Consider the following 22,358-nt stretch of genomic DNA (forward strand, 5'->3'; position numbering starts at 1 on the left):
AACACCCTATAGCCTACATTTGTAGGAGCTTTAACTCCCAACAAATAGCACTGTCGACCTATGAAAAGGAGTTGTTAGGAGTTGTGTTTGCCGTACAGAAGTGGCGACACTACTTGCTTCCTAAAAGGTTCACTATTCAAACAGATCATCAAAGCCTTAAGTACATCTTAGATCAAAGGCTGACCACCGCTTTTCAGCAAAAATGGCTTGTCAAGTTAATGGAATTTGATTTCAACATTGAATACAAGCAAGGACATGAGAATATAGCGGCGGATGCTTTATCTAGAATCGAATGTGCTACTCTCTTTATCCATCAACCTACCTTTGAATTACTAAAATCTATAAAAGACACTTGGCAAATAGATATTGATTTGAAAAGAATTATCACCGAGTTACAAGTGAACAACAACACCCATAAAAAATTTTCATGGCAGAGGGAAGAGTTGAGAAGGAAAGGGAAATTGGTGGTGGGAAAGGATAAAAAATTAAGACAACAACTTCTGGAATGGTTCCATGCCAGTACTTGTGGAGGGCATTCAGGAAGAGATTCTACACTTTATAGGGCAAAATCTGTAGTATATTGGAAGGGTATGACAAAGGACATCAAGAGATTTGTACAACAATGTCAAGTTTGCCAAAGGAACAAATATGATACGGCAGCCTCACCTGGATTACTGCAACCATTACCGGTCCCCGACCATGTCTGGCAACATATTACTATGGATTTCATAGAAGGGCTGCCTAACTCTTTTGGCAAAAAAGTGATTTTTGTGGTGGTAGACAGATTAAGCAAAGCTGCCCATTTCATGGCTCTACAACATCCTTACACAGCTGCAACGGTGGCACAATGTTTCTTAGATAATGTCTTCAAACTACATGGATTTCCCGCTACCATCACAAGTGATAGGGACCCCATTTTTATAAGTCAATTTTGGAGAGAATTTATGGTAGTCCAGGGGGTTCAAACACAACTTTCAACTGCCTACCACCCTCAGACAAATGGTCAAACAGAAGTGGTCAACCGGTGCTTGGAAACGTATCTAAGATGCATGTGCTGTGATGAACCTAGACAGTGGTCCAAATGGCTCCCATTGGCGGAATGGTGGTATAACACAACTTACCACAGCTCTATAAAAGCAAGTCCCTATGAAATCGTCTATGGTCAAACTCCTCCTAGTCATTTACCATATCTACCAGGGGAATCTAGGGTGGAATTGGTTGACAGAAGCTTACAAAAACGTGAAGAGATCCTTAAACTAGCCAAATTCCATATGAGAAGAGCGCAAGAAAGGATGAAGCAGTTGGCGGATAAACACAGATCTGAAAGAGAATTTCAAATTGGAAACTTGGTCTATGTCAAACTACACCCTTACAAACAGATCTCTGTAGCATTTAGAAGCAATGCCAAACTAGCTCCTAAATACTATGGGCCTTATCCTATTCTTGAGAAAATTGGTGCAGTAGCTTATAAGGTAAAGTTACCAGTCAATTCCCTAATACATAATGTTTTTCATGTTTCGCAGTTAAAGAAGTCGGTGGGAAATGCACACACTTCAACGAACTGTCCAGCTACAGAGGACGAAGCTATCACCAGAGAACCGGAAGCAATCATAGATAGGACAACTGTAAAGAGAGGCAACAAGGCGGTGACAAAGGTTCTAGTTAAATGGAAGCACCAGCTGCCAGAAGATGCGACTTGGGAATTTTACTACGATTTGAAACGAAAGTTTCCCAACTTCAGTCCTTGAGGACAAGGACTTTTTCACGAGGAGGGGATTGATATAGGATATCCANCGAATGGATTGTGGATAATTACTACCAAACAGTCGGTGGTTCCCAAGCGGTTAGATTTGTCTCTGTAATCTAGTTTCTGCTNTGCTATATAAACCATCACTTACCCTAAAATAGGATAAGTGAATACAATCAGAATTTTCCTAATCTCTCATCTCAATTTTCTCGTGTTCGGAATTCTTTCTTCTTACTGGATTCCCTACTCCTCTCCTCTGGTTCTATTCGAGACAGTGTCTTCCTAAAGAACCATATCATATTTTTTGTAACTTGTCATAGTGCACGTCCTGTGGTCCAAGCACCGAACCCAGCATGGACTTAATTTTATCATTAAACAACCTTTTATTTGTATAAAATTCGAGGGTTTTACTTCAACAGTACGCTGACGAGTCTGATGATACAAGATTAAATTAATCCATCTTCATAGGAGCATTTAAACTGGATAATGTAAGGTTATAATCAACTGTGCTTGTCTGGCACAGATGGAACTGGATCATCATGTTCACGGTGAATATAAGTACAGGCTTTCTTTAAATGTGGAGTTTAATATCACCCTCTATCTCCGGTTCGAATTCCATGATATTAGGTTATTAATTATTTCTAAAAATTCTAAATTCAATAATAGATAAAATCAATTTATTGTTAACGTTGTTATCAATTCACGCTTCTTTGACCTTTTCTTTTCTTTAATAACAACACTGATTGGAGCCAGTTTTACTTTGCATTAAGCTCATGTATTGTCAAGTCCATGAAATCGGCCTCTTTTGGTGTGATATGTGACTGAGACGAGCCAAATGAAGGTGTGCTATAAGCTTTCTTCGTTGGTGCACAGTCACACATCCATGTTCCTTGCTACAAACTTGTTATCAACCACCCCAGAGAACTCAGTGCCATACTACCTTCTTACTAAGTGCATTGCTCTGTTGCAATCCTGTGCTTCTTCCAAACACAAACTAAGGCAAATTCATGCATTTTCCATTAGGCATGGTGTTTCACTCCACAACCCTGACATGGCCAAGCATCTTATCTTCACCATTGTCTCCCTTTCTGCACCCATGTCCTATGCTTACAACGTATTCACCATGATACATAACCCCAACGTCTTCACGTGGAACACCATGATCAGGGGCTATGCTGAAAGTCAAAACCCGAGCCTTGCACTTCATTTGTATCGCCAAATGATAGTGTCTTGTGTTGAACCTGATACTCATACTTACCCTTTTCTTTTGAAAGCTATTTCCAAGTCATTGAATGTTAGAGAGGGAGAAGCAATACATTCAGTCACGATAAGAAACGGGTTTCAGTCGTTGCTTTTTGTTCAGAACAGTTTGCTTCATATATATGCTGCTTGTGGTTGCACTGAGAGTGCTTACAAGGTGTTTGAGTTAATGAAGGAAAGAGATCTCGTGGCTTGGAATTCTGTGATTAATGGGTTTGCTCTTAATGGAAGGCCCAATGAAGCTTTGACTCTCTTTAGGGATATGTGTGTGGAGGGCCTGGAGCCCGACGGCTTCACTGTGGTTAGCTTGTTATCTGCTTGTGCTGAGCTTGGTGCTCTTGAACTAGGACGTAGGGTTCATGTGTACTTGTTGAAGGTCGGGTTGAGGGAGAACTCGTATGTTACTAATTCATTGTTGGATTTGTATGCAAAGTGCGGGACTATCAGGGAGGCTCAACAAGTGTTCAGTGAGATGAGTGAAAGGAATGCAGTTTCTTGGACGTCATTGATTGTTGGCTTAGCTGTTAACGGGTTTGGTGAGGAAGCACTTGAGCTTTTCAAAGAGATGGAGGGACAAGGATTAGTGCCTACTGAGATCACTTTTGTTGGTGTCTTGTATGCTTGCAGCCATTGTGGGATGTTGGATGAAGGGTTCAATTACTTTAGAAGAATGAAAGAAGAATATGGTATCATGCCTAGGATAGAACACTATGGTTGCGTGGTGGATCTGTTGAGTAGAGCGGGTTTAGTGAAACAAGCATACGAATACATTCAGAACATGCCAGTGCAGCCAAATGCAGTTATTTGGAGGACCTTATTAGCGGCATGCACTAAACATGGATATTTGGATCTGGGAGAGATAGCAAGATCTCACATATTGAAGTTAGAGCCTAAACATAGCGGGGACTATGTGCTGCTTTCAAATCTTTATGCCTCCGAGCGTCGTTGGACTGATGTGCAAGTTGTAAGGAGGTCAATGTTAAAGGATGGTGTTAAGAAAACACCTGGTTATAGTTTAGTTGAGTTGGGTAACCGTGTTTATGAATTTACTATGGGTGATAGATCTCATCCACAAAGTCGGGATGTATATGCGCTGCTAGAGAAGATTACAGAATTGTTGAAGCTAGAAGGTTATGTTCCTCTTACTGCAAATGTGCTTGCAGACATAGAGGAAGAGGAGAAGGAACAAGCTTTGTCTTATCACAGTGAAAAAGTTGCTATTGCTTTTATGCTCTTAAATACAGCGCCCGGGACCCCAATCAGGGTTGTGAAGAATTTAAGAGTTTGTGCAGATTGTCATTTGGCCATCAAACTCATATCGAAGATTTATGATAGAGAGATAGTTATCAGGGATGGCAGTAGGTTTCACCATTTTAGAGGGGGTTCATGTTCATGTAAAGATTACTGGTAATAATTATAAATTGTGATTCATCCTTTCAATTGCGTGAATCTATGTAATAGATTTTAAGAGCAGATCAGTTTTTGCCTTTATATTATAATAAATACACCCATTATTTATTCTTTAGATTTCATTTTAAAAACTATATTTGGGTATGATTTTAGTAAATTATATTAGTTCAAGAAGGCAAACCAAAACTAGAGACCATCATAATCTTTGATGTTTGGGGAGGAAACTTATGGAGATGGGTCCTATATCTTTCAAAAAGTTAACTAAGCAAGGATCTGCGTAGTAAGCGTGTCCTTCTTGAGCCAGTTTGATATGGTTCCTGTAAATTTCACAAGCATATTTTCTACAATCGAATTCGTACAAACGGTGATATATTTTCCTTGATTTTTCGTTATAAACTTCACAACGGTGTTGTTCTCATGTTCTTTTCCTGGTATGAGTAATGTATTTATTTATAAACTCCACAAGAAATAGATTAGACTATACTGAACGAAAATTGAATTTAGGACATGCGTACAGAAAGGACTGGGATCTGGTTTTTACAACACTCCGGTCAGTGTACATCTGAATGAACTAATGTTCAGAAACATGTGCAATGTCACCAATATCTTCTTTGACCTCTTCTTGACTCTTATCTGAAACATATTTTACATTCAACTGATTTGGTTAAAGGCTCCCTAATCTCTTTCTGCTGATATTCTAAGAGCATGCTTTCTAGATGTGAAATGGGACGAGGCAGACAAGAAATGAACAAGAGCATGCTTAAAAGGATGATGTATATTGATACAACATCCATTCTCTTCCCCTGTAAATCAAGCTTCTCATCATCAATCAAGATATTGGGCTTTTTGCGTATCACATCAAGTTCTCTTCTGTGTATATTTTGAGATTTTCATCTTGAGAGAACAAAGTACTTGCCCCAAAGCTAAAAGTTCATCTTTTATCTCATTTTCCCCCACATTAGTTCTCGTCCTATCTTCCTTCAAGCTACCTAGCCTACTAATGCCTGCATCAACTTCCTCATCCATCTGCTCCATGGTGTCACGAATTTGCCTGTTTTCCTCTTGAATGTCTCTTATTCTTCTCTTCAAAGAACGATAACCATCGATGGACTTTTGTAGTTGCTCCGAAAGCGCCCTGTTGCGCTCTCTTAGCACTATGTTGCATTCCATCTCCACCCCATTACTCTTCTTCTCCTTCTGTTCGGAGCTCCATTCATGCAACTTCTCCATCAACATGTCATTCTGTGCCTTTAGATCACCAATGAGGTCCTCCAACTCTGACAACTCTTGAGCCTTCCTTGCAAGTTCAGAAGCCATGATTTGCTTTTCTTTTCCCAAGCTCGAACACAGTGCTTGAAGGCTCTGTCTTGCCACCAAGCTTGCGTTAAGCTCTCTCTTGAGCTTTTCTTTCTCATCTGTTGGCACACCAGGGGGATGCTTTTTGTCCTTGGAAGCTGGAACGGTCCTTAGGTCAGTTTTACATCTCCTAAGTTCAGCTCTTCTCTTGTCTGTAGATTGAATCGTTTGAACCCTGTTCCTAACCTCATCCAGGATAAGCATCATTCCATTCATCCTTTGCTCCTTTCGCTCATCGTTTTCTTTTGTGCCAGACCCTTCATGATCTTGAATTAACTTCAACAACAACTTGACACGCGTGGCAAGGCCTATAACAGAAAATGGATCATCCTTTTATTCACATACATGTCTAACCTAATGCAGTGGAAACATTAATCAATTGAAATTGTTGTGTCCATTTTTCCTTTAACATTCTAAGATGATAGAACATGCTATCTTGGATCCAAAAATGGAAAAAATCAAAGGATCTAAAGGGTGTAACCCATGGAAGAAATTACCTTCCAACCCACGTTCTTCTTCTGGCTGTCCATTCAAGTTACTTGCGGAAGAAAGAAAATGCGGTGATGAATGTGAGCGGATATGATCCATGTTACAACAGGCTACAAAACAATATATGGTATAAGCTATGATAAACAAAGAGCACTGTGTAATAGAAGAATGGAAGATTAGCACAAGAAAGAGAGATTACTTTTGTGTAGTTTGTATTCGTTCTTCTCCCCCTTCCAATCTCTTTCTGTATGAAAAAGTTGATTTGTAATATAGTTCAAATGGTTCATGGTGGATGCGCAATTATTGCTTAGAGTTTGACTTTTTCATTGGTTTTGTCTTTCTCCAAGGCCGCAAACCAAATTCGAGTAAATTCTCTCCTTCCTAAGATAGATTTTCAGTGAAATGAAATCTATCGATTCCTACTTTGTCTGCATAATTTACACACTAATACTAATACAACGTTATTTTTAACATAGTTATTATATTATCTTTTTTTATTCATAATTATCAAACGAAACATGCTTTTCATTACCATGGAACAACATACACAATGATGCATTTAAGTGAAAATATGCTTGAATCAAACAAGCCTGAATTTATAAATTAACCTAGTTTTATAAGACTTAGATAATCTATTGAGATTTTATTGAGAGGTATGTAATTTTTTGTTGTTTCAAAAGACATTAAAGCTCAAATGAATACAAAAGAATAAGTGAATGATATCGAGTCAATGAATAATATCTCTAGAAATATTAACTATACATAGCACTTTATCGAGTCTTTATCATAGACGAACTTGAATTAATTAGTATTTGATTTTGTGTCTAACCTTATTTGTATGACTTAATAAAATATTGTCTATTTTTGTTAGTAACACTGAATAGTACACTTGTCTTCAGGGATACTTTTTTAGAGCCTTATAAAATAATATTCTCATGTATTTTAATCAAGATAATGAAGGAGTGTATCTTAATTTCTTTTTTTGTTGTTACGAGGTGCAAAGAGTAATCTTTGGATGAAAAAAAGAGCCTGAAAATATTATACATTTTCTTACTCCACCTATATCTATAATGTCTTTACTAAAATAATTTGTATTTATATTTGAACTAAATTTTTTACTTTTTGTTTTACAATTTAGTCTTTTTTTAATCCAGTTTAGTTAATGGGTATATGTCAAAGATACTTTTACATTCAAGTTACTTATAGATTATCAATCGATTATAATAATTAAATCTTAAATGTTCAATAAATACAATAATTTATCTCTTTATCTTACATAAAGTTATTTTTAGATTATCAGATCTATTATAATAATTAAATCTTAAATATTAGGTGATTCACCTTTTTTTTTCTGTATTTATAGATTTTTATATAAATCTTTGATTACTGATGATCTAATCATACTCTAATTATGTTGTGTGAGGATGTTTTTATTTTGCTAACATCCTTGCGGTTATTATTGTGAAATCTTCCCAAAAGTAGGTATGGACCAATCGACCAATTCTGTATGTTGTATGGACGATACAGTACACTTCTCTAAAACATACGTGGAAAGCTTCTTAGAAAATGTATTATAACTTTTTGTTTATGAAAACTTTAATTATTATTTTAATAATAATTTATAGATTAATGAATAATATTTCAAAATTACATAAAACAATATGTTTACATTATATAATCTAAAAATTTATTTTAAATTTTGAATTTCTAAATTTACATAATTTAAAATATAATTCTGAATTTTTAATCCGAAACTAAGTTTAATTATGTGAGTGTTATGTTATGGGTAGGGTAAAAGAAGAAAGTATGGGATGGAGTAAGAACGACAAAAGTAATGTCGTTTTGGATGGGATGGGAGAAAGGGGAAAGGAGGAACAGTAAACCCTCTCTCGTTTCTTCAATCCAATGTCGTCGTCGTCGTCAGTGAAGTCCGTAGGAGCGGATCGTGAAGAGCGAAACTGGAAGGATCTTCCGCGAGACGTGCTATGTACCATTTTCCAGAAGCTCGGCGCAATCGAAACCCTCATGCGCGCCCAGCACGGGTCCTCTGTATGGCGCACCATCTCGAAGGACCCTCTCCTGTGGTGCACCATCGACATGAGCAATTCTGGCGACATGGACTTGCAGTTAGGGATCATTTGCCGCCGCGCAATTGACTACAGCTGCGGCCACCTGCTCCGTATCAACATCGAGCATTTCGGCACCGATGATCTCCTACGCCACATCACCGATTCGTGAGCTCCACTTCCCTCTCCCGTTCCATTCTTTCGTCGCATTTAGCTCTTTTCTGTTCCCTAAATTCTCAAAACTTGCCCCCTTGCTTGTTGCTGATTACACCTACATTGAGTCCCTAACAACTGCTTGCCTGCAAACATTTAAGTTACTGTTAAAATTGGAGAAATTATTGTTATTGAGTAAAACTCTGTTGAGTCCATGTGTCGATAAACTTATGCATAACAAGGTAACGAAATAAGAAGGAATACTAAGACAAACTCCTCTGTAGCTCAATGCACTAGTTAAAATTAAGTTATTAGAGTTTCTTAATACATGAGATAAGCTTATTTTATCTTTCTTAGCAGTTCCTTTACCTTTTCTTTTCCTATGACTAAATACAGAAGTTTATCCAAACAAAGCTAATGTCATTAGCACGAGGTTTCACCCAGTGACGGAGAAAGTGTTAAAAAGAATGTCCGAGAGTGTTGTTCTTCGCATATCTTTATGAAACCAATTGACAAAAGTTTTTCTTTCCCTTGTCCTTTAGGTCTTTATTTTTTTTATTTTTACTTTTTTCACTAGAATGAGGTCAAAGTTTATATTTATTAATTCCTTCGTTTTTTTTTACTAATTCAAAATCATAAATTTGTTGTTTGATAGACTTGAGAAAAATATGAGAAAAGGAACTTAGAATATCTTATCTTGGATCTCTCTTTAGATTCATATTCATATAGAGAGAGATATGTAGCTTGCAACACAAGTACAAGGATGGACAAAAAGCTACAAAATAATACCCAGTAGCTATGAAGGTAATCTTTATCAATTTATAAATGTCAGATTTTTACTTGTAGTAAATCTGAAAACAGGCTGTTCTACAGACTCAATTTTTACCTATATTTTTACTCCTGACATAAGATTGTCTTTTGTTGACCCGATCGGTTTTTGCACATTGGATATGTGATATTGTTCATTGATACACGTTTAAGAGTCGATGAAGGAATAATACCCAATGGTGCCACGAAAAAGCAAGGTTTGGTTGTTTGACGAAAATGTTGGTTGGACACACCGTCGATCTCGTCTTTCCTGTATTTTAAAACCATTTTTATATTGATCTTATACTTTATCATTAGTTGGCTTCATCTTCACCGTTATCGGGAACCTCCTTAAAGAGGGCATTTGATGCAATTTATTTAAGGATGGCAAAAAGATCAAGTTCCGTGGGTCAGTCCATTAATTTGGCAAAAAATGGCCAAATGGCTGGTCGAGACAGTATTTTTAATTCAGGAGTCTGAACCAACTTGACGCCCCAACTCAACCTGTCCTTGTCTTTTTGGTTTTGTTATTGTTGAATTGAAGAATTTCTATTATTTTATGATTTGTGTTTCTGCTATGTGGCTTCAACTATTGTTTTGCCTCATCTCAAGTTTTTAAATTCTCTGTTTGGCAGCCCAACATCAGCTTGGTAAAAACCCTGTTTTCATGTAAAATATAAAAAAATTTAAGCTTTCATATGATATTAGATTTCTGATGATAGAGAAAAAAAAAGGTGGGTTAGTATGCAACTCAATAGTTTGATGACTCAATATCCTAGGAGAGTTCCTCCACCATCACACTGTTTCTTACATCTCTTCATTCCTTTTTTGCCCTTTAGTAATATTTAAACGGGATGCGAATATCTGTTAGATTTTTAAACGGATGTCAACATCCATGGACGGATATCGACATCGTTGAAGGACAAATAGATATCGATATCCGTCCACAAATATTGATATCCGTTTAGGAATCGAGGGTCCATGGATGTTGACATCCATCCAACCATATGTAATAGTTTTTTGGGTTAAATATGTTATTGGTCCCTTAACTTTTAGTGAAAATTGGGTCCATAGATGTTGACATCCATCCAACCATATGTAATAGTTTTTTGGGTTAAATATGTTATTGGTCCCTTAACTTTTAGTGAAAATTGGGTCCATAGATGTTGACATCCATCCAACCATATGTAATAGTTTTTTGGGTTAAATATGTTATTGGTCCCTTAACTTTTAGTGAAAATTGGGTCCATAGATGTTGACATCCATCCAACCATATGTAATAGTTTTTTGGGTTAAATATGTTATTGGTCCCTTAACTTTTAGTGAAAATTGGAATTAGTCCCTCTTCAAAATTTTGGTTTAATTTAGTCCCCCAACTTTAGAAATGTATGAATTTAGTCCTTTTAACCAAATTTTGTTAACTTTAATTGATGTTTCAAATGCGTTTCTCAGTTAACATTGAAGTAAAGATGTGTCAAACAATATAAACAATCCAAATGTTATCATGAAACAAGCTTGAAACATCAAATAAACCTAACAAAGTTTAGTTAAAAGGACAAAATTTATACATTTCTAAAGTTGGGGAACTAAATTAGACCAAAGTTTTGAAAAGAGACTAATTCTAATTTTAATTAAAAGTTAAGGGATCAAAAACATATTTAACCTTAGTTTTTTTACATTGTACATGAGCATGGGTCTGAGTGCTGCACATTTTAGGGGAATCCATCAAACAAGGACTGAGCCTAAACATGCAGAACTCTATTTGACTAAGAACACCATCTCCGTCCAAATCACCCTCCATTAGCATGCCCACGAGCTCATCGTCTCTGACGTCCAAACCTAGCAAGTAACAGTTGATCTTCAAGCTCTCAAAGGGGATAGACCCTTGTTCACGTCAATGAACAATATCAGCATTAGTGATTAAATTCAAATATTTTGCTCAAAATGCTTATGGTGTTTTTTCACATACTTCCTTAAGGTCAACAAGAGACACAACAACAAAAGTCGCTTCCTCAAGGTCAGCAAGAGACACGACAACGGAAGTTGCTTTATATAGGGTTGTATCTTCTTATATGGGGTGAAGCATCCAATGTTCGCTTCATGCCTGAGTGTCTGTGCTACATATTTCACGTGAGTATACTTTCCATTTGATCCATAATATCTTGTGGTATAATGCTTTTTCAAATGCATTGTAGTTGTTTTTTCCTTTAGTCCTTTTTAATCTATTACTAACTTTTGCCAATCTAATAATGGCCAACTATAACCTTAGATGGCATATGAACTCCACGGTTTATTGGTTGGAAATGTCAGCATTGTTATTGGTGAAAATGTCAAGCCTTCCTATGGTAGTGATGACGAGGCTTTCCTATGCAAGGTTATAACTCCTTTGTAATGAATGACGGGCGGTGGTGAACGTTCACGTGGCGGCCAAGAGCTTGGACGGAGCGGAACTCCCATCTGCAACAGTTGTAAGAGCGTGGAGATGTAGGGTGTAGAGAGATTTAGGGTTTTAAAATAGATAAATAAAATTAAATGGTAAAAGTTAAATCAAAGGGTATTTATAGAATAAAAGAAATAGTGGGGAGGTGTAGGGAGCACTTGGGGTGGTGGAGGGAGCAACCCTCATAGCTTAGTGGGTTGAGTTGTAAAGTTTAACCCATTTTCAATTGGTGAGTTAGCCTAACCTGGCCTTGTTTTGGTGACCAATATCAAGTTAAGCTTAAACAGACTAGGTTAACTTGTTTTGCCAAACTTTTTCATACGTAAATTAGATGAGTTTATTAATACACATTAGAATAGTGTGTTCATTTACTGATTAGATGAATCTTACAATATACATTAGATGAGTCTGTTTATATAGTAATTATACGAGTTTAGCAATACATATTGGACAAGTCTATCAATGCACTAATTAGACAATTACTTTCTGCATAAAACATAAAATAAGTCCTTCCATGCATTAATTAGACGAGTCTAAAAATACGCAACAGGTAAATTTATTCATATATTGATCAAACAATTCTTGCAATACACATCAGATGTGTTTGTCCATACACTAAATAAATGACTTTAGTAATATACATTAGAAGAGTTCGTTTATAAACATATTATACGAGTTTATTAATACATATTAGACAACTTTATTTATTATTTGATTAATACACATCATATGAGTCTCTTCATACACGTAAGATGAGTGTAACAATACACATTTAATAAGTACGTCCATCCATATACTGATTAAATGAGTTTAACATTAAATATTTGATTAAATGAGTTTAACATTAAATATTAGAGAAATTTGTCGATATGTTGATTACACTAATCTACCAATACACATTAGACCAATATATTTATATAGTGAATTGTATTTATAACAAATATACTCAACATATTTTTGCATAGTCTATTCTTTGTATTTTTAGAAAGTTTATTCTATATTTTTTCACATATAATTTATATTTTTACAACTCTAACAATACACATTACCAATATGTCTATACACTAATTTTGTATTTATAATAAATATATTCAACATATTTTTGCATGATCTATTCTTTCTTTTAGAAAGTTTATTCTATAATTTTTTACATGTTATATCATTTGTACTTTTACAAAATTTATTCTTTATATTTTTACATATATTGACTTAAAAAACTTATGAATAATATTTTATATTTTTTATTCAAAATTTATTTATAAATTTAAAATATTATTATTTTTCTTTAACTTTTAAATATCTTGTAATATAATGTATATTTAAACATATTTTAATATAATATATATTTACTAAAAGAACACACATAAAAATTTCGAATCTTACATAGGATTTAAAACTAGTTATATAATAAAAATAGGTTTAATTGTTTTATATGTCTTTACGTGTAAAGTTATATTAAATAGGTCCTCATATTTTAATTGATTTTATTTAGGTTATTTTTTCTGTAAAATTAAATACACTTTGACTTTATCGTTAAATTTAATGATGAGTTAAAATTTAAAATAAAATAAATTTTATTACATTGTGCCACGTAATTAAAAAATCTCTGTGCAAGCCATTCCACAATTACGACAATTTATCTGCAAGATCAAAATTAACTTAATTTAAAAAAAAAATTGAAATCAATTAAAATACGAAAAGATATTTAAAACGATTTTACACAAAAAGACATTCGAAATTATTAAACCTTAAAAATATTTCATTGAGTGATTGATTTTATCTGTCATGACGGTTTCTTTCTCCCAAAGTGCGAAGAGAGGATATATTTTAAAGCTGCACATCTAAAGTTGATAACGTTGATATGTTAAAATAATCAATATTCAGTTGACTTTATTTTTTGCATAAACAAAGTTTTGGAATTTTTACAGTAAAGAAAATGCTATTCCACATATTTTAGATTTTCTACTTTTCGAAAATGAAGGTCACTTATCATGCACGTAAATTTTAGGTTTTTCCATTGAATTCTTACCAACGTTTCTTATTTATTTTAAATTTCTATTATTTAATTTTGAATATGGAAATTATTTGTTTTGTATAGAGATGTTAAGAAATATAATATTATATTATTGAGTTAATATAAAATAATAAATGATTTTTGTGAATGAAGAAATATCTGAGTGGGGTTGTATATGTGATGAAAGGAGGAGACAGGAGTTTAAAGTTCACATGAAGAGGTTGTATATGTAGCCACAGCTAATTTACTATTCTTTTCTCTTTTCTTTCAAGATTCACAGCCACGTGTCAATTTCTACACCTCTTCACTCATTTTCGTGCCACCGTCACTCACCGCCATCTTCATCCTCTTCTTTGCTTTCACCTCATTTCCAACCATTCCTGTCAATAAAATTTCAGAAGAAACTTACATCTGTTTCATTATTAGATTTTTATTAAATTTTTTCTTACATTTTTATTTCACGTAAAAGGTAAGAAAATAACAAGAAAAATAGATATTATAAAAACAAATTAAATAATTAAAATAAATTATACACATATATGCTTGTGTATCTCATTCATATTTTTATTTTTGAAATATTTAAATAATTTTTATAGTGATTACTCGAAATAAATAAGTTTCAATACGATTATAAAAAATATACAAAACTATTTCATCTTACTTAATATTTATTATGAATAATTTTTATAGTGATTACTCGAAATAAACAAGTTTCGATATACATAGAAAAATATACAAAACTATTTCACCTTACTTAATATTCCTAACTTCTCAATCTAGAGTTAAATCTACAACTAATATTACTTCAAATCTTTATTTATTTAATTTGCTTATTTTATTTTATAATTATTGTTATTTTAGCATTAACTATCCTATTATAATAAATTATGGTCATAGTAAAATTAGAATTAATATTTATTAAATTTCTAAATATGTACATATAGTTTATGTTTATTTACCATAAAATTATATTCTAAATTAAGTTTAAAAATATTTATAACTAAAAAATTGATGAAATAATATATGATGAAAAAGTTAAACAAGATAAATTAGAGATATCCCACCAAATAATAATACTTATAATTAACAAAATAATTTAATAGAATAAGGCTAGATATATTCCAATCATGATAGTTATAATTAACATAATATAATTAAAACAAAATGAGGGTATACACGCCTCATTAAACAATAATAATTACAAATAACTAAAAAAGTATGTAAGTAGGGTAAAATGATAAATATTTCATTCACTTTACTTAATAGTTTGCATGACACTCTAAAATTAGATTAAAAATATTTTTAGAAAGTTGATTTTTTTTACTATTTTCCATTTTGATGTTTTATAAATCTTGTATCTTCCCCCTTTTTTTCTTTTCCTTCTCTCACATTTTGTTTATTTATAAATCAATTTTTTTTTATTATTTTAAAGTTTTAATTGCATGCATTAAATGAGAAAATAATTCGTAGAAAATGAATTTGAAGAGTTTGTTTTCATTTTTTAATGATTAATGTATATATTAATTGTATTTATTTATTCAATTTTTATACGTTTTTAGTTATTCTTATATCCATTTGACATAATTTAATCTCTATAACATTTTTTAGAAATTTTAAAATAATAAAATATTTACACTAGTCACTAATAATGTGATTAAAACATTGTACGAAAAATTATTATGGTATAAATTGGCAATGTTATAGTATTTGTACTTAGAAATTGAGATATGATGAAGTGGAGGCTTAGAAGAATGGAAATTTTACTTACATAAAAAAACATGTTGGTGAGGGAGGAGAGAAATAAACATAATAATAAAGAATTATAATAATTTACATATATTGGTGGAATAGACGTTTATATACATAAAATAAAGATATTTTGAGAGAAGAAAGATGTGTGGCAGAAAAAGAGTGTTAATATTTTGATGAGAATGGTACATGATATAATCTGTAAAGCCTCAAAATCTGAAAAGAGAGAATTTGAATGAGCTGGGAGGAATCGATTCTCGGCTACTTCATCCATCTTCCACAACTTGTAAAAGTTCCAACTTTGTCTTAATTTATACACAGCATGCCGTGACATGTCAAAACATCTTGCATCCATTTCCTGTAGGATGCGATATTATCTTGATGCTTCTGCCAAATATATAACAGTCAATTTTTTTGTCGATTAAAGTGTAAAATAATAATTAATTTTGTGAATTGTATAAGGTGAAAATGATAATTGTGAAATTTAATAAAAAAAATATAATAGTGGTATAGTTTGGCAGAAGTCAGGTTGTGTTGATCACTTTTGTGTGTGTTTAAAATTAGGAAGAATATGGAATATTTGAGAAGAAGAAATTAAACTAAAATTAGATTATTTAGTTTTTCACAGATTCACATATGCTCTACGCAATAGGGGTAGGCCTTTCGTGTTTTGAAAAGCCTCTAAAATCTTCACTTTTTCATCTACAAATAAATATTCTTTTCATACCATCATCTCTTACAAACAAACAGGTGTAGTAGGAATAAAATAAATTGTAATTTACGAAATCTCATAATTGCTTATTCCCTTAACAATTCGAATATATGTTTTGTTGCTTTGGTCTCCCTTACAATTAATGTAAAATTTACAACTTTATTATTATGATAAAATGATTTATATGTAGAGAAATTAATTTATATTTAAATTTTAACTTTAGCCATGCTTCGTTTAAAAACAAAACCATCGAAATTAAAGATTTCTCTACTTTGAAAAGAATGAAGTTATTTTCGTTTCCATTAATCTATCTATCTATCATAATATTATAGAGATGCCAAATGAAGGTTTTGAGAGAGTGGAATGAATGTAAGTATCAAACTATATTAGAATTAAAAGATTGGTACAAAAAGAAAGGACAGCTCAAAATTATACACATAAGTCATCTGCCAATTACAAAATCTGGGTGGATTTTCAAAAGTAATCAAACGCCGTTAGCTCCTGTCTACTGTTATTTACGTTGCCGTTATCGTTAGCGGGGTAAAACAGCGTCGTTTTCTGTCTTCTGAGGGATGAGGGAACCTCCGGCGGCGTCACCATTCGTATCAGCGCCAGATTGAGCCCCGCGAAGAAAGGATGCTTCTTGACGTCGGCGGCGCCGCGCTTCGACCCAAGCCTGCGGTTCGGGTCCTTGTTGAGCAACCCGGAGATGAGGTCCCGCGCATGCATTTCAAGTGTGGTGGAGGGCGTGGCGGTGGGAAAGGCGAGGGGGTTTTTTATGATGTTCCGCAGCGTAGCCTCGTTGGATGGGCCCGCGAAGGGGGTGCGACCGTACACCATCTCGAAGATGAATATTCCGAAGGACCACCAGTCGACGGCGTTGCCGTGGGAGTTTCCGGAGGCCACTTCCGGTGAGACGTACTCGTGTGTCCCCACGAAGGAGCAGGAGCGAGCCCCAACCGGTTCGGCCACAAAGAGGCGGTTGGGTTGGAGGGTTTGGAGCTTCTTGGAGCGGAAGACGCGGTTGGAGAGGCAGGAGAAGGGAGTGGAGTACTGACGGGTGTAGGGTAACGTGCGTGTGAACGCAGGATCTAGAGAAGAGTCAGGGGATTCAACGGCGGGGATTGCATGGGAGCAGAGAGAGAGATCGAAATCAGAAAGCATGATGTGACCGTCTGATCTGACCAACACGTTTTCTGGCTTTAGATCCCTGTAGATTATTCCCAGCATGTGGAGATACTCCAACGCCACCAGTACTTCAGCCGCGTAAAACCTGTAACAAACAAGAATATTAGTGCATGTGCTACTATTAATATACACTAACTATATTTCTTTCTTCCTTCTATTCCCCTTACCCATCATCTTCATCCACTCTATTCTTCATACTCATTCCATTATCAACTTCTTTTAATTTTTAATATTATTAACATTTCTCTATATCATATATTCTAATTATAGATTCTGCAATAACATAATATAAATCACAAATTCATTGAGATAAGCGAAGAGATTAAAAATATAAAAATTAGACCGGGTGAGAAAAATAAATAATAGAAAAAACCGGCTTAACTAGATTTTTGTTCTAATATTAAACACGGTTTGATATACTTTAATTTTTTAAGTTTATAAATAAAATTCATACAACAAGCCACAAGTACACTTTCTTTATTCCACTGAATGCAGGCATTAAAAAACCACTTTTGAAAGGTTGTATTTTGTTATACCATAGTTAAAGAAATTTTATATTGAAATAGCGACAGCTAGAGATGTATGTGTTGAGCTGGGACTGAAATACAGGAGTGTAAAGTTGTTGACTTTAATTAAGAATAAAGTATAAATGACAAGTCGGAAAGAAGTAAAAAAATATTAATTATTTTTTGATGAAAAGACAAAAGAGAAAATGTATTAAGATTGGGAAAAGTGAGATTATCGAAGGAAGAAAAGGAGAGAAGAAGCGAGGACGATGAGGTTGATGACGATAATACGAGAAAATGAGAAAAAGAAGGAGAAGAAAGCAAAGTTACCTGGCAGAGGAGAGAGAGAAGCGTTTGTTAGGGTGGTTGTGTCGAAGGGAGTGCAAGTCTCCACCGGAGCAATACTCCATCACAATGCAAGAGAAATGCGAGGCCTCGAACTCCGCGTAGAGCGTAGGGAGGAAGGGGTGGTCAACCATCTTCAGAATCTTTCTCTCCATCTCCGCTCTCTGCGCCTTCTTCTTCAGCGCCACGGCCTCCTTGTCCACCACCTTCATCGCGTAGAAGCACTCGTCCTCGTCGTGGCGAAGGCGACAGAGGTACACAGTGCCGATGTCGCCGGCGCCGATGCGGCGGAGGAGGTGGAAGTCACGGAAGGTGAGGGCGGACTGGCGACGGAAGATGGCAGAGTAAGCGAAGTCGGAGGAGCGGTGGGGCTTGACAAAGAGGCTCTCGGGCGATGAGGAGGAAGGAGGGAGGTCGAAGGAGAGGCGGCTGAAGCTGGTGCTGCAAACGCTCTCGTTGCTCATGGAAGTTCGTTGCGTGGAATTGACAGTCTCTGAACTCATCCCAGAATCCCGAGCACAGGTAGTCTGAATTAACATGGTGGAACCAGAACAGCGAAAAGAAGGCACCTAGGGTTCATAGAAATTACAGAGAGAGAAGCTTTGAGAGAAGAAGTAGGGGTGGTTGTGTGGTATTTATGGGAAGCTGCAGTGCAGTTCAGTTGCTTTGGTTTCGAAATGCAGGGATTGGTTGGTTAAGCGATGTGGGCCTGGACGTGTACTACCGCTCTTTGTTATTGTTAAGCTTTTTTTTTTTTTTTTCTGATTCTCTTTTTTCTCTCACTCATTATTTCAGTGACAAACCTGGCCTACAGGATCAACCATGTTTCTCTCTCACTAAACTTCAAAATATCGGCTTCTATTCAATTCTGCTTTATTCTTTAACCCACCATAAATATTATTGGACTAAACACATGCATGTACCTTCTACCAAATGTGAAATATAATAACATCAAGAAGAGTCATTCTTTCTCTTTACGTATAAATTTACTTTAGGTGTCTTCTTTTGTAGTGATGGGAAGGAGATGATTTGAATGAATTTGAGGATAATTTTTTTTTTTTGTTTTTTTAGTGGATTTGTGGGTAATTGAGAGTGGATTTGAGAGTAAAATTTATGACAGTTAGTGTAAAGTTTGATTGATGTGACAGATTTAAAAAATTAGTTTAATTGGTAGAAATTAAAAATTACTAAAATGTCCATAGTTATTAAAGTAATATAAAATTATACTATTTATAATAATAATAATAATAATAATAATAATATTATTATTATTATTATTGTTTTATTATTATTATTATGATTATTGTTTATTATTATTATTATTATTAAAGCCATAAGGATAATATAATAATATTACACCATATCTCTTCAAATCTCTCCTAATATGATAGATGGGAGTTGGTAAGCAATCCCGTATTTCCATCTGCGTCATTACCTTCGTTTCCTTTCAAACAAACAACAAAAGTTTTGCATTTCCATCTTCTTAAATCGAATCTACAGTGAAATCCGCTTAAACGAACATAGCATTAGAGATGTGAAAAATTGAAGACTTGGTAGTAGATATAATAACGATTGGAGTTATTTCCTTCACTTGTCATATATAATGAATGAATTAGTTATTTGTATGATTTTAAAAAGAAAACATCTGCGTGGACAAATAGTAGTAACTAGGCCCCTACACTCACCTAAGTTATAAGCATTGAATATATATACCGACATGATACAAGTTGATAATAAATTGGAACTAACTAGAATTCAATAGTTAGTGAGGCAATCCATTTCTACAATAAAAAAAAAAAGTACGAAACCTGGTCACACCTTTTGAAACTTAACTCCTCTTTAGAGCTAGCATAGTTTTTGGTTTTTTTTTCGATTATAGAGAAGAGTGAAAGAGGTATGTATCCCTCTCCAGTAGTGAAGTAGAAGAGTTGTAGGTAAAGGAAAAAGAAGAAGGAGAGAGAGAGAGAGAGTGATATGAAATGAAAAGAGAAAAGATGAGAAAAGAGAAAAGAAAGAGGTGAAGGAGAAAGTAATGCCTGTAGATGCAGAGACATAGTGAGTGATAATGTTGAATCAAATGTGTTAATGTATAGATAGGAATGGTAGAGCAGAGTTTTGGGCAGAAGTTGAATGTGAGAGAAAAATGTGGGGCATTTTTGGACGCATTAAAAACATTGTCAACAGTGGTAGGACCGATCAACAGTACCACATTGGCCCAAACGTAAGTGCTGACCTGACCTCTCTAATTCACACTTTTAACCTTTTCAAGCCATCGGAATCTTCTTGTGCCACACTTTTCGCTCTTTACCTTCTTCCCCAACCAATATTCTTAGCTTCCACCACACGTTGCAATTTCCAAATTCAATTCTTCTTCAACTCACACACTTACAAACACTATTTCTTCATATAATCAAAATTTATATATCCTTTCATAAGTTATTTCCTCAAAAATTCAATGGTTGAAAATAAACTTTTACTTGTTTATGATGTGGACGTCCTCAATGATTCTTATAAAGTTTGTGATCGCGCGTGGTTGTAGCATCTGTATGTAATTGTTTGCTGTTGAGTTTGAGTAGATGGAAAACATGTTACATAGAAAACATCAACACAAAATCTAGGTAGAAAAATAAAAAACTGCCGGAAGCATATAATTTCGTGGTCCAATCTCTGTTTTGGTTGGAGAAGGATGATAAAGGTAATAGGAAGGGTTTAAATGTTATTAAATAGGTTCCCCTTTTTGCTTTAAATTGTATTAATTAAAGTGGTGTGGCAATGATTTATAAATATATATGATCATAAAAGGTAAGTATAGTGTAGCCATATAGACATAATATGTCAGCATTGGTAAGGTTTCATTGAAGATTAGACAAATGCTAAAGAAAAAGTTGCCTAATACCTACGTGGTCCTCTTTTCTTTATCCTTTAGGTTTACGATGACTGATAAGTTACAAACTATTCTACGAACTACTCGTCAAAGGTCTTAGGTTCTATCCATATCATGTAACATAATTGCTACAACACACATAATATATATTAATAATATAAAGCTTTTCACTTGTTCACCTTCTTTCAGTGATATTTTTTATTTGCAGTACCTTCTAAAATAAGTAACTAAAAAAACCCTCTCAAACTACTCCTAATTCAATAAATAATTTGTACTTCATGTTTACCAGTATAGATACACACAGACAAAAACATTAAGCATCAAAATAAATTTTATTAAATGAAGGCTATTTTGTAACGTGAAAACGTCACTTCCAATTTATTTTGTAATTATTTAATGAATGGGCACTTTCATTTTTCATGTGTTTATTAACATCAGGACCACATGCATATATTAAGAAACATACTTAATTAAAGCTTTTATTTTTCTTAAAACAAATATTTACTGTTTTCTTAAAAATACAAAAAAAAAACAGTAAATATTTGTTTTATGTATCCCTGCTACTAATTAATTGTCCTCAAAAGTTTGATAAAGAGTATAATTAAGCAATAACATAACACGAACAGTCTAATAGATGGGTTTGTCTGTGGTTATATTTTCTTAAAGTAAGTTATATACTTAATGAAAATAAATAAATAAATTCGTAGACAAATTTTGTTATACTAAGCCAAATTTGATTTGTCTTATTTATTTATTTTTTAATATTTTGATTTGTTAATTAGTTAAAAGAAATAAAACTAATGTTTTGTTGGAGTTGAAAGATGAAAAGGAGGAGAAGGAAAGTATATTGGCAAAGATGTAGTTAGTGAAATAGTATATTTGTCCTTAATTGAATACATGAAATTGTGATGAGAGTGATGGAAGTAGAAAGAAATAAGAATTATTAAGTTAATGAAATGAAAATGAAGAGATATAATTAGATGGGTATTAAAGAAAAGAGTGCATGGGAGATGTTATGTTATGTTGATTGGAAGCAAGAGATAGGGTCCCTCCACTTGATGAGAAAAGAAGAATTCTTTTAAAGAAAAAAGTCTTTTTAATAATTTTTTTTTACAATGTTTATGTGATAGTTTGTGATTGGTATGTTTCAAATATTTTTTTAAAAATAAATTCAAACAGACCAATAAAATGATCACACTGTTGTCAAAAAATTATTAAAATATCATGATCTA

At 33.9% G+C, this 22,358-nt stretch overlaps 4 protein-coding genes across 9 annotated transcripts; 2 read left to right on the forward strand and 2 right to left on the reverse strand.

Moving 5' to 3' along the window:
- Window positions 1-2,099: 2,099 nt before the first annotated feature.
- On the forward strand, window positions 2,100-4,480 carry LOC106774927 (pentatricopeptide repeat-containing protein At4g21065). The gene has a single exon (XM_014661953.2). It carries the CDS (start codon window positions 2,583-2,585, stop codon window positions 4,416-4,418), a length of 1,836 nt encoding a protein of 611 aa, XP_014517439.1. The 5' UTR covers window positions 2,100-2,582; the 3' UTR covers window positions 4,419-4,480.
- A 157-nt stretch (window positions 4,481-4,637) lies between these two features.
- Window positions 4,638-6,575, reverse strand: LOC106775387. The gene is made up of 3 exons (XM_014662507.2): window positions 6,462-6,575; window positions 6,271-6,372; window positions 4,638-6,081 (listed from the first exon to the last, which is right to left on the reverse strand). The coding sequence occupies exons 1-3, from the start codon at window positions 6,547-6,549 to the stop codon at window positions 5,276-5,278; spliced, it is 996 nt and encodes a 331-aa protein (XP_014517993.2). The 5' UTR covers window positions 6,550-6,575; the 3' UTR covers window positions 4,638-5,275.
- A 1,484-nt stretch (window positions 6,576-8,059) lies between these two features.
- LOC106774599 (F-box protein SKIP19) lies at window positions 8,060-12,076 on the forward strand. 6 transcript variants are annotated; one of them, XR_002669927.1, is made up of 3 exons: window positions 8,060-8,496; window positions 11,005-11,162; window positions 11,267-11,389. XR_002669927.1 is itself a non-coding variant. In XM_014661639.2 (3 exons), the coding sequence occupies exons 1-2, from the start codon at window positions 8,168-8,170 to the stop codon at window positions 11,367-11,369; spliced, it is 432 nt and encodes a 143-aa protein (XP_014517125.1). In that variant the 5' UTR covers window positions 8,060-8,167; the 3' UTR covers window positions 11,370-11,418; window positions 11,558-12,076. The 6 variants fall into 6 exon arrangements, 5 of the variants coding, with proteins under 5 accessions (XP_014517125.1, XP_022642670.1, XP_022642671.1 ...); XM_014661639.2 differs by lacking the exon at window positions 11,005-11,162 and adding an exon at window positions 11,558-12,076 and having other exon boundaries at window positions 11,267-11,418; XM_022786949.1 differs by lacking the exon at window positions 11,005-11,162 and adding an exon at window positions 11,663-12,076 and having other exon boundaries at window positions 11,267-11,418.
- A 4,491-nt stretch (window positions 12,077-16,567) lies between these two features.
- On the reverse strand, window positions 16,568-19,186 carry LOC106775159 (protein kinase PINOID). Its single transcript, XM_014662229.2, has 2 exons — window positions 18,228-19,186; window positions 16,568-17,476 (listed from the first exon to the last, which is right to left on the reverse strand). Exons 1-2 carry the CDS (start codon window positions 18,779-18,781, stop codon window positions 16,678-16,680), a joined length of 1,353 nt encoding a protein of 450 aa, XP_014517715.1. The 5' UTR covers window positions 18,782-19,186; the 3' UTR covers window positions 16,568-16,677.
- Between the last annotated feature and the right edge of the window lie 3,172 nt (window positions 19,187-22,358).

Source organism: Vigna radiata, chromosome 10, assembly GCF_000741045.1.
Source record: "Vigna radiata var. radiata cultivar VC1973A chromosome 10, Vradiata_ver6, whole genome shotgun sequence".
In the NCBI taxonomy this organism is placed as follows: domain Eukaryota; kingdom Viridiplantae; phylum Streptophyta; class Magnoliopsida; order Fabales; family Fabaceae; genus Vigna; species Vigna radiata.